The 12692-nt window shown below is 36.0% G+C and overlaps 1 protein-coding gene across 1 annotated transcript in view; it reads right to left on the reverse strand.

Moving 5' to 3' along the window:
• Window positions 1–12692, reverse strand: part of LOC135469729 (protein MON2 homolog) — a 221177-nt gene that overhangs the window by 49994 nt on the left and 158491 nt on the right. The window contains 2 exon segments of the mRNA XM_064748295.1: window positions 898–1152; window positions 12089–12251. Of these exon segments, the coding sequence (XP_064604365.1) occupies window positions 898–1152; window positions 12089–12251 (418 nt within the window).

Consider the following 12692-nt stretch of genomic DNA (forward strand, 5'->3'; position numbering starts at 1 on the left):
AATGGTAATTGTGCACTAACTGGTAATTGTGCACAATATGTATGGGTGCACATCATTCTACTCTTTAGCACCCAATGTATGCACATATATGTACACCATATAGCCAAAGTGTACGTAATATTTAAACAACTCTATGTTTCAGCCACTGAAGATCGTGTATAGTGAGCAGGTTTTCTGATGTATAATGGGAACAAGCAGTCACAGGTGTGTTTCAAGTAAGCAATATCAGTTATGCAAGTAGCCCATCAAACTAAAATCATTCTCTTGATTATTCCTCTTGAAGTTCCAAATTAAAATCCCTGATTTATGAACATACATTTTTGTTTTTTTCTTGAACAAGAAACATGACTTTAACCGATTTAAATGTGAGATAATTGTTTCGCGACATCATTTTTAAGCAAGGAGACAACTCCTATAAACCAGCACATTGTTTTAGATAACAAGTGTAGAATTGCTTACAACCACATGTTGTTCCTTATTGCCACATAAACAACATCACATAAACAATTAGGTTATTTAATCTTATCATCAACATTTGTCATCTTCAAGGCCAACTGGTTAGTGTGCTGGCACAACACAATGACTCAGGAGACTCACCAATACAGTTGCAATACAGCTGAGAGTTCAAGTCCAACTGACACATTGGCTTCAGCATTTCATAAGTGAAATATTCTTAAATACGACATAATAACATCAATCAAATAAATAAATAAATAAACTTAACAAGAAGGTTCACACATATGTTACTACAGAAGCAAAACGATCATAAGTCACAATGAATACAATCACAATTTCCGTTACATCCTAGCTCATTTAGATGCTGTTGTCTGTTAAAACAGAAGACAGCCAACATACCAACCCATCGTGATTAGCAAGCAAAGACAAATATTTACAAACCTTCCACAGAACATCTTTCCAGGTTGCTTTTTGCAGCAGAATGCCATGAGCTGATATTGTAGAAAACAGCGTCTGACCGGCGCTTTTCCGGACAGCTGGCCTCGAGTCAACACACAGATCACCGATCTTCATGAATAAGCACATCCACAGTCCATCAAATGGATCCATGGAAATTTTCTCACTCTCAGGCGAAGTCTCCTTCAACTCCTTCTGTATTTTTTGTTGATTTTGATAGAAAAAGTCAGAAATATTCCACTGTGGAGAGAAAAATAGAACGGCTTCATGAAACGCTTTGAAAAACAATGATGTACAGTAGATAATGAAATGTAGGGAATGGAGTGTTTAATAACTACAACGAAAAACAAAGATATACAGTAGATAATGAAATGTAGAGAATGGAGTGTTTAATAACTACAACAAAAAATAATGATGTACAGTAGACAATGAAATGTAGAGAATGGAGTGTGTACTAACTACAACGAAAAACAAAGATATACAGTAGACAATGAAATGTAGAGAATGGAGTGTTTAATAACTACAACGAAAAACAAAGGTGTACAGTAGATAATGAAATGTAGAGAATGGAGTGTTTAATAACTACAACGAAAAACAAAGATATACAGCAGATAATGAAATGTAGGGAATGGAGTGTTTAATAACTACAACGAAAAACAAAGGTGTACAGTAGATAATGAAATGTAGAGAATGGAGTGTTTAATAACTACAACGAAAAACAAAGATATACAGTAGATAATGAAATGTAGAGAATGGAGTGTTTAATAACTACAACAAAAAACAAAGGTGTACAGTAGATAATGAAATGTAGGGAATGGAGTGTTTAATAACTACAACGAAAAACAAAGGTGTACAGTAGATAATGAAATGTAGGGAATGGAGTGTTTAATAACTAAAACGAAAAACAAAGATATACAGCAGATAATGAAATCTAGAGAATGGAGTGTTTAATACACCTACCACTAATGACTAAGAAACCAAAAAGTGTACATCAACTGTGGGAATGCATACTCTAATCCTAAAAGCCACAGTGTTTTGGTTACTAAGACAGTACATTACCTCTCCACCTTGTTACAAATGATTAGATTGATTAGATTTCATTTATTGCTGGTCACCTAAACCCATAAAGAAATCTTTAAATGGTTGAGCTGGGTTTACTGCATAGTGGACAAAAAAGCTCCAGCCTAAAGGTATGATTTGTTTACATAAAAAAACATGTTGATTACAAAAATATCCTGCCAAGTTATCAGACGTTTTTCTTTCTACTGTTGTATATATGTTTCTAAAAAGTGGATCACCCAGTGAGTACAAGTTCAAACCTCATGTATATAAAGCATGAGCATTTTAGCATCTATCACCACATGTCCTCAAGGAAATAATTATCGATAATTACAATTCATGTGGTGTAGATATAAGCAGTTGTGGTATTTTAAAGAGAAGAAAAAATCTCTGCATCATTGATAGCATCCAAATCTTCTCTGGATATGAATCTACAAGACTCTACCAGGAATATGCATTAAAAGATGTTGTGACCTCTAAGGGAAGCAGGTACATCTGTTAAGGCCAAGGAAATAAAGTTTCAGCCAACTACAAATAACTGATGAAACAGAAAAGCTGATCGGCAGCTGGATAAGTGCTTTCTGCCAAAGAAGCAAGTTCCACGTCACAGGACTTAGTCTGAAGATGCCAAACACACGTGCAAAACCCTCAGATGTCAAGATGCACTTCTCAGTGAGTATGATGGGTAAAAGATAAAAAATGTGCAGTAGAGCAGTAATGATATATATATATATAATTAATACCGAGACAAGAAGATAGAGGAACTATTCTCTTTAGGCTTGTCTCCCACGGAGAAGTCTAGGTTTGACAAAAGTAAGATCAAAGAGATTCCTTCTGATCCCAGTAAAATCTGATATTAACACACAATGAGGTAGTTATTACAGTATAGTCGATCTAAAATTTACAGTATCACTTGATTACTTTTAAGTCTGTCTTAATCTGAGAGCTCTGCTAATCTTTTAATGTTTTAAGGTTTGTATGGAAGATAGGAAGTAATATTTTATTTCCCTTACCTGCTTCTAAAAAGTTTAGGCCGCATACAGTCAGAAGATATCAACTGAGAATATAAGCTGTCAAAATCCAGACCAAAAATTCAAGAATTTGTACACAACTTTGTACTTTTCTATCCCATTCCAAACAATCAAATAGTGTAAAACAAAATTCTTCATAAACTTAATGCCCACAGCGCCCTCCATGTGTACGTTTATCTAAGACATTGTCAAAATGGCCCAACTTTACTTCATATTCTGTGCTTTTACCACCTTTTTGACCTTTGACTTTTGTAAACTCTTACAGGATGGTCTTTTGAAAAGATTCCTCAAAGCTTCTCCAATTTTACTAAAATAATTTCATGTCCAGAACAGTCATATTGATGTGTGTATGTATTAAAATGTAGTAAGGGTTGCCTTTAACTGGTGCACAGGAAGTGTTAAGGATAGCATGTCAGTCTTGCTGTGTGGTACACGGTTTATGGTTCTAACAGTTCCCTAATAATAAACAGGTGTGTTTGCTTTAGTGTATCAAGGTTGTTATTCTCAGTAAGTTCAGAAAAAATCCATGTTCCCCATCAAATTATGGCCCTCACAGAAGTAACATATGCAAACTGTATATCTTTATAATCTACAGAGGCACAGAGAGAGAAAAGCATTGCTAAACCTGTTACAAAAGTACTTTAGATACCGCCCTTCTGGAGCAACATTAGCAGGAACCATGTTTCACATTTCTCCTGGAAAGCAACACATTAGAATGTAAAAAGGTATCTAAATACTTTATGACTACATTCCTCCAGTGCAAAACAGCACAGGGCAATGATTAAAAATTTGAGGGCTACTGGAAAGGCCATATTTTTGTGAATCTAATTTGCATTATCAATAAATGAATGACACAACAGCTTCAGCTGTTGTACTTGGCAGATCAACATCACTTCTGCTTTTCAACTCATTGTATAAAAATATATGCATCAATTCATACAATAAAATGGAAGTTCCAGGGTCTATTGGAAGAATTGAGCAGTTGTTCCATTAAACATGGAGAAAAAAACATTTACAGTGAATGGCCAAAAAATTGATACTTGATTCTTCATTATAATTCTGTCAAATAAAATCACATCCAATGAGGAGGCTAATAGTGATGGATTGAAGTTGCATTCTTAAAGCCTAAACACAAACACATATAGCACAAGGAAAATAATACACAATTTACTACAACTATGGCTAGCTCACATTCTTAACGTGAAATTCTGCTGTTATATTTTTTTCCTTTTTTTTTTTTTTGCTCCCAATTGCCAATTTGTTAACGTTTTCAGCTGCTATGGAATGTCAATAGCGTATTTTTTTCAGCAATATCACAAGAATTTGTAGATCAACACGTTTTGGACCTTTCTTAGCATTCCAGTGGCATCAGCCTGATGACAAAACACGCCAACATCATGTGCTCTGCAGCCCTAGCACACAAAATTGGCCAGAGACTGTTTATTACCTTAAGACATACTAGCAGCTGATCCCAAGACTAACCCATCAGCCCAAGTAAACTTGATAGGCGTGAACAAGAAACACTGACGCACCTGCGTCTCATTTCTACTGAACTCAGGAGGAGGAACTAGCTATGCAGGATAAACAGGTTTGTATCAAGTGAACAAAGAATGTATTGCAAATAAATCACGAAAGATACTACTGCTTATCTCATGTGTACAATAACAAACCATTTGTGAGATAAGAGCTATCGTTACAAGCCTTACACCATGTGCACTGTTCTTCTTTCTTCTGTTGCTATCTTATAAGAGATGATCACCATACATGTCTCAAGGCATGTTTGCTCTCTCTAGAATCCAAGTTTAAATGCATCCCGTTATATAAAATAGAAAATGAGATGATAAAAAAATCTTATTGCAGGATTTTCATTTATAGCAAAAGAAAACTATTCCATAAACAAAACAACTATGCCTGAATCGAAAATGTTTGAACATAAAATAAAGATGATGTTTATAATCCTAAACAAAAGAATATCACAAGGGAGATAAACACCATCAAATTCTGTCTTGGAAAGTTGATGGAGACAGTGTCACTGTGACAGTGGGTTATCACCAATGAGTGTGAGCTCCCTGATGCTCCAGGTACAGCAGTTCAACCTTTTCACATATGAAAGATCCACTTTCAGTGTGATTTATGCATCTTTTCAATTTGATTTTGGGGACAAAACTACGTTGGTGGGTTGGCCAATTTCAAGGCTTCACAAAAAACTAATTTTATCAGTGTACATAAACTTAAATAGCCCAAGAATTTGCTTGAATAAACATGTTACAAATATGTGAAAAGGTTGAAGTTTTACAGTAAATCAAATGAGTTGGGGGCAAATATTAAAAAACAAGAAATGGTCGATCTGTGTTAAAATTCGATAGTGCATATGACTGAAAACTGAGACAATCACTTTGACCAAAAATATTCTGGTCTCTTGTATACATAGGCTTATAATTTCAAAACCTGATGCTGGTGACAGGAAGAAACACATTTGGCAAACAGTAAACAATATGCTCCTTTTCAATAATACGTAACAGATCTTGAGACGGCTTTTCCTTTAAATACACACCACACATGTACCTGCAGAGGTGGTAACCCATAACAAGCTGGTGCTTGTTTCAGCTGATGAGTAAACAGTCCAGATTACTTGTTTATGAAACAGATGCAGAACATTGTGAATTGCGTACCTATCACATTTAAACACCTAAGTTTTGATATGCCCATCCAACAACAGGAAGGACTGTGGAAGATGATCATTCTATTTTTTTAACTGTTAAATGGGCCATACTGTATTGATTGGTGAGGGCCTTTCATTCCTCTAAATGGATGAAACATAGATGCCAAATAAAGTAACATACTAGAGCCAAATGCAAAACAGTTCTGAAACAACAAAATAAATTAATCCCAGAAACTGTCCAGCATGTCTGACGCTGTAAAATGATTAAATGCACCTCACTGCACTTGCGTTTAAAGAGCTGTTCGAGATCCATGAGGAAACTAGATTGAATTTTTTACATTCAAATTTTTCACGCAAAAAATGCCTTACAGAAAAGCATGTAGACAATGGTGCAAAAAACACTTTTTTTGTATCAGGCAAAACACTATTTAACAGCTTATGATCAAAAAATCTAAAATTATCTTGTACAGCTTACTGTTAACTGAGGTGATGTGAACACATTCCTGATGTTCTTTTCAATCAAGCAAACATCATGTCAGTGGCTCAGGTAATTTAACTGGAATAAAACCAAAAAGTGCTCTTGAATGGTGTAAATGACAGAACTTAGGTTTCCACAGGATCCTTCAAGGCTTACAATAGAAGCATTCATACTTGGTAAAATGGTTTAAAGTTAGCGCAACAATCTAGATTCTCTTGATATTTATCAATTACTCTTCTTGGTAACATTTACAAAGTCTTTGCAAAATTCTTCACATGTAACTAAGCACACATTAGTAGTTAACTTTCATAAATGTCTCGGGAACAGTGCTCCTTTTGCCTTATCTATTCACTGATATCATAGCAAGAGCTTCTTGAAAAAAAAACACAAAACAAAAGGTCTTCCCAGTCTTCTTGAAAGTCTCAGTGTAGACATACAGTATGCCTACATATTCTCAAACATGTTTCTATCAACTCTATAATAAACAAGGTTGTATATGTATATTTACTCTGATCTGTTTTGGTCTTTTTCCTCTATCATTACGCTAACATGGCATTTATCATAAGCGAGCTACTCATACATATCAGATGTCTTATAGATTGGTTCCCAAAAGGCAAATACTATCAATTACCAATATCACAGTTAATCGATATGCCAGTATCCTACCACATACCGTCTCAGTGTGATACACGACTCTGAGAATGGTCATCGCCACTGCGAAAGGGTCATGAAAGGTCAAGGTTAATTACCATGACTCAGAGTATTAGAAAGAAACATTCTAAACTGATCAAAACCTATATTAAAAATTGTAATATGCTTATACTATGTAAGGAAAGAAAGTAAAAGATAGGTGTACACTTTAATGTTTAATGAAGGGCACATTGCCTTAAACATGTTTTACATTGCGCTTTAAAGAAAACAACTAAAATTTCTAGGATATTTGACAGTAATATCTACTTTTATACCCCTTGTTTTACATATAAATTATACATGTATTAGATGCACCTTTCAACCGGAATGCTGTATTTTGTTGTCTTTTCCATGTTTTCCAAATTATCAGAACAAGATGGTAGTTAAAGTCATTTGGCCCACTATGTTAACCACATCAACTTATATACAAAGTTGATTATTCCTGTCTCAGCATCAAATATTGCCTTTCTTTACGTAGCTCAGTTACAGAGTCACAGGAAGAGCTGATCTAGGCTTACTTTTCTCCCTTCATGCATCATTTTGTTGGGATGCACCTTGGAAGATATCTATTAGCAGCTTAATGAGAGAGTTCCATGTTTTGTGCCTTTGTTATGGCCAGCGGTGATTTAACACGTTCCCTGCTGTCAGCAAGACAAACGCTTTTAAGCACTTGGAAACCTGTGAGTGCTTGGCACCACTCAAGAGGACAGCATTAAAAATACTCTATGACTTTATTGTAGGAATGCAATTTCCCTCCCAGCTCATTCTGCTCACACAAAGGTTTGTACTCACTTTTCATTCTACACTCCGTAACTGTTGTGCGAATGTAAAATATAAATAATACTTACATAGAAATTTCCATCAGGAATAATGGGATAACAAATCAGATCAGAGGTATATGTGATTTATATAATCACACAGTCACAAGTAAGTATATCACGGAGGCCGATAACAAACGACAAAGAACAGAAACTGCAATTCCCAATGGTAATAGGTTTGTAATGTATATTTGCAAATGGGATGTTCTCTCCAGTCAGGTGGTTTGTTGTTTTCTCCGCTCTGTCATCCATAAATCTGAGAGTCGAGGTATAAGAGAAATATTCTTGAATATACAGCAAATAACCCATCAAGCATAAAACAAATGACACTTCTCCTTTTTTCTGGTCCCATGACAATGTAATTGTCTTTCTTTGATGGTGTGATGAGGTGAAGAAAACATACACCCAAATGTCTATTCAACTGGAGACATAAAATTCTTGAAATCGCTTGCAATTTTACTGGATTATTATATTGCAGTTACTGACACATCCGGGTATACTTAATTGAAGACAAAAGCTAAATTTATCCAAGGCAAGGAGAATGGGTGCCAGATAAACAATGAATCCTGTATACAGATCATAATTATAGATTTCAAAAACTGATATCATAGGTAAACACTTCCCCCATGTTGCCCACCTACATGTGTAATTAAAATTAAATAAAGACAAAAACAGCTCTAAGAAATATAATGACAGATTACTAAAAACCATGACCACTTTTATTCTGTCAAACTACCAGTCCAACGGGATGCAGGCCGCTCAAGATTTTGGCATCATTTAAACACAGACAGCAGACAAGACATCCAGCCATATAAGCTCAGTGTTCACCGATGTCTACAATTTGTATGTACCTCTGCAGATGCCTGAACCAGACAGAAATGACATGCTATTTCAGAGTTCATACCTTTGCCGGGTCTTTGGAAGCTATCCAGTTACTAATTGCTGGGCGAACAGTCCATGGAAGAATGTCTACCAAAAACTTGGGGAAACATTATGGTAATAGCTCTTGGCAGGACTACTGCCACCAATGCATAGACAATGATAGTGGGTGTTCATCAACATGTTTCAGAGACTTCAAATAAACCTTCCAAACATGCACAGGGACGCAAATAATACCAAAGCTTTAGTAACGAAAACTTTCATAAAGCTGAAAAGCCCTTGACAATTAGGAAAGCTGTTCTCTGCAAAGCCTAAATATATCATTACATCAAAATATGAAAATGACTTGATAATGTTTTCCCTTCAGTATTGAGTAGAGGATTATCCAGACAACAGAGCGGACTAGTCCGACTTAAAAATGCCAGGTGCTTTAAAGTCAATCCCTCAGAGTAAGGTACAAGACAGAAATAGACAAACTGGTGCACCACTGCAGAATCAACAAGTGGCCCCAGTGACGGGTATGATGGAAGAGGAATTCATCATCACATCTGGCCAGGAACAATTTGTCTTCGGCAATTTGTGTGTAATTACAACACTTCTGTACTGCTTCCTGCTCATCAGGAACAGAGAGAGAATGTAAGATGTCAAGGGGAAGGACCATTTTCAGGAAATTACACCCCTAGTTTTTTGACATATAAAACCAGGTGATAAGTGATTTTTAATCGAGAAATCTGTGAAGAAAAAGTACCTGTGAAGTTCTGAACTCTGAATACAAATTTTAACCATCAAAAATAAACTTTCAGGAATGACTTTTCTAATACAAAATGTAGTAACAAATTTTTTGAAGGGGCATCTTATATTTTTACAAGATTATTTTTTAAAGGCTGACATTCTCTATACTAAGATGCTCACATTACAAATCTGCAAACTATGACGGTACTTTGTGTTATAATGAGTCAGTGGTCACTAAACTAGATCGCATGACATCTTCCAGATGGTGCCTGGTTTAAAGGGTCAATTTTTGCCTTGTACAACCCTTTCTTTCAAGTGCTGTTCTGTGAGTTCAACCATCTTGTGTGTATGTTTAGTAACATGTCAGATTACGTTACCTGTTTGCTTTCTCGACAATAAAACCTCACATTCTGGAATAAATAATGCTTGTTGGCTTGGCTTTCAGTGTAATGAAGCAGCCCTTCTGATGTGATATCAGGATTTGTCAGATCTCAACAAGTGATAGATACTTCCCCTCCAACAATGTTTCATGTCTTTTTTGTTGAGCTACAACCCACAATACTACATCACACTTTGTGTATTATTTTTATATTAAGACAAAAACGGCATGACCACAGTTCTGACAGGATACATCCATCTAATAATATTTGTTTCTCCCATAAAAATATTACATTCTCTTGGTTTAGAGGTCCATACATCAAGATAAGTTTATCTTGATGATGAACATCAATTAACAGCTGGGTTATAATTTATCTGTATTTCCATGATGATATTTGGCACGTACAAGTTACCTTCAAATACAATTGCAGTCATTTGGTAATGAGGCCTAACAAGTTACCAAGACTTGATACTGGTGACAAAGTGTTAACTGTTGTGTGTTGGTCAAGAGGCCTAACAAGTTACCAACACTAGATACTGGTGACAAGGAGCTAACTGTTGTGTGTTGGTCAAGAAGCCTCACCAGCTACCAACACTACATACTAGTAACAAGGAGCTAACTGTTGTGTGTCGGTCATGAGGCCTAGCCAGCTACCAACACTACATACTGGTGACAAGGAGCTAACTGTCGTGTGTTGGTCATGAGGCCTAACAAGCTACCAACACTACATACTAGTGACAAGGAGCTAACTGTTGTGTGTCGGTCATGAGGCCTAACAAGCTACCAACACCACATACTGGTGACAAGGAGCTAACTGTTGTGTGTTGGTCAAGAAGCCTCACCAGCTGCCAACACCAGATACTGGTGACAAGGAGCTAACTGTTGTGTGTTGGTCAAGAGGCCTAACAAGCTACCAACACTACATACTAGTCACAAGGAGCTACCTGTTGTGTGTTGGTCAGGAGGCCTAACCAGCTACCAACACTACATACTGGTGACAATGAGCTAACTGTTGTGTGTTGGTCATAAGGCCTAACCAGCTACCAACACCAGATACTGGTGACAAGGAGCTAACTGTTGTGTGTCGGTCAAGAGGCCTAACCAGCTACCAACACTAGATACTGATGACAAGGAGCTAACTGTAATTTGACAGTAATTTGATTTTATTTATTTAAATCACATTGTAAATTGTAGGAGACATGTTACCATCATGTTGGAGCCTCGAATCCACAAATCAGCTGAACTAAAATGGTTTTAACTAATTTAGCAAAAGAAATAGTATATTAAAAACCTTTTTTGGGATTTTGGTATTACATAAATCATTTTCTGGTTCACTGCTAGACCAAATTTTGGCTAAAGCTACGAAAGATGTGGTTCAGAATATCCAGGACTCCAGAACAGTGTATTCCCGTAACATTACAACTGTGGTATAAATCATGACAGGGACTTTGTCACCAGTTTCCCCTTCTTCCCCTTGTGTGAAATTTGTAATTAAAATAAACCAAATATTAATTGGAGTCCATGCAGAGAACAAAATTAGTACACGAACCAAAAAACCTCTAGAAGAATGTCCTAATTTTCTCATGATTAAGTCATTTTATGGTTTTCAGGATTCTCATTTTGCCAGGAAAATCTGCTGAGGAGAAATATGTACCATGTGCCTCAGAGAAAAGCCGAGAGCCTTTGCTTCAGAAATAATATCTCAAATTACATTTAGGCCTTCTTTCTATCTGAAATTGATTGTAACATTATAACATAATGACCAAATATTTTGCGTTTTTAAAAAATTCCATTGACAGGCCGTAATGCTATTGCAGTCTTCATTGTTCGTTTCAGATTGATATCTGCAGAAACACCTTACCAGGCTCCAAGTCAACCCAGTATTTCACAGAATTAACATATCCAGAAACATGTATGATATTCCAATGTTGTCACTGACAAAAGATGACCAAAAAAAAAAACAAAAAAACCTGATGTGCAAACCTGTGGCTATATTTCTCCAAGGGTTTTAGTTTACCGTGTACGGAAGCTGGGAGCAAAGATAAACTATATGAATGTGGGGAAAAACTGAATTGTTGTGACGTCAGCTGAATTCTTCAAGAGCATAAGGTAACATCCAGAGGATTGTATTCCACATATCACAAACGATTGCGAGAATTTTGAAGTTGTAATTAAATTTATTTATCAGTTAATGATCTTCAGGATCATTCATATTGAATCTTCATTAACAAAGCTGCATGCATAACAGGATGTATCCCTCCGGGTAGGCAAGATCAAATTCAAAGTTTTCAATGAAACAGACACATTTTCCCGCAAAAAATACTTACTTGTTGCATGAAGCATTTCCGCAAGGACAATTATTACATGTACAGTTAAGAAGAGAAATAGAACAGATGAAAGAGGGGCATATTAGTGACTTCATTGATTTGTAACATGTCAAAGACCTACCAAGAGTCCGATGGCAGTGAGGCTTATATTCAATTCCTGTGTCTGCGAGCCAAATTTTGAAGCCACATCAACGCAGACTTGCAAGTAAACACATGGTATAATTGGTAAGAAATCCTGTACGACCAACTGGAGGCTCTGAAATGCCAAACGAATGAGGCTTTCTCTGAAACAGACAAAAAAGGAAAGAATTTCTTATAAAACACACAATAAGGACAAGACGCAATTTGTTTATGAACACTTGTTCAGCACAATGAATTCAGAAGAATTAAAAGATAAAAGAGTTTGTAATAAACCTGTTCAATAATACAGATTAGTGGTATCTGGTGACAATTTCTTATGACATTTATCAGAACTCAAATGTTATGGTAATTTTTGAAATGTAAGAACCAGAAATGTTGTTGGTTGCCCTCAATTTACCTCAGAAACTCCACCAAAAGATATGAATTATTGTGATTAAAAACAGTCAGCACTGAGACACTTAACTGGATTATTCAATTGGGTTAACAGGATTATGCAGCTACGGGTTCGTCTTTGTCCATGGCCAGGCTACACAGCCACAAGTTAATCAATACACTGTCCCATTTTTATACCCATAGTGCAAAAC

This window comes from Liolophura sinensis, chromosome 7 (genome assembly GCF_032854445.1).
Source record: "Liolophura sinensis isolate JHLJ2023 chromosome 7, CUHK_Ljap_v2, whole genome shotgun sequence".
In the NCBI taxonomy this organism is placed as follows: domain Eukaryota; kingdom Metazoa; phylum Mollusca; class Polyplacophora; order Chitonida; family Chitonidae; genus Liolophura; species Liolophura sinensis.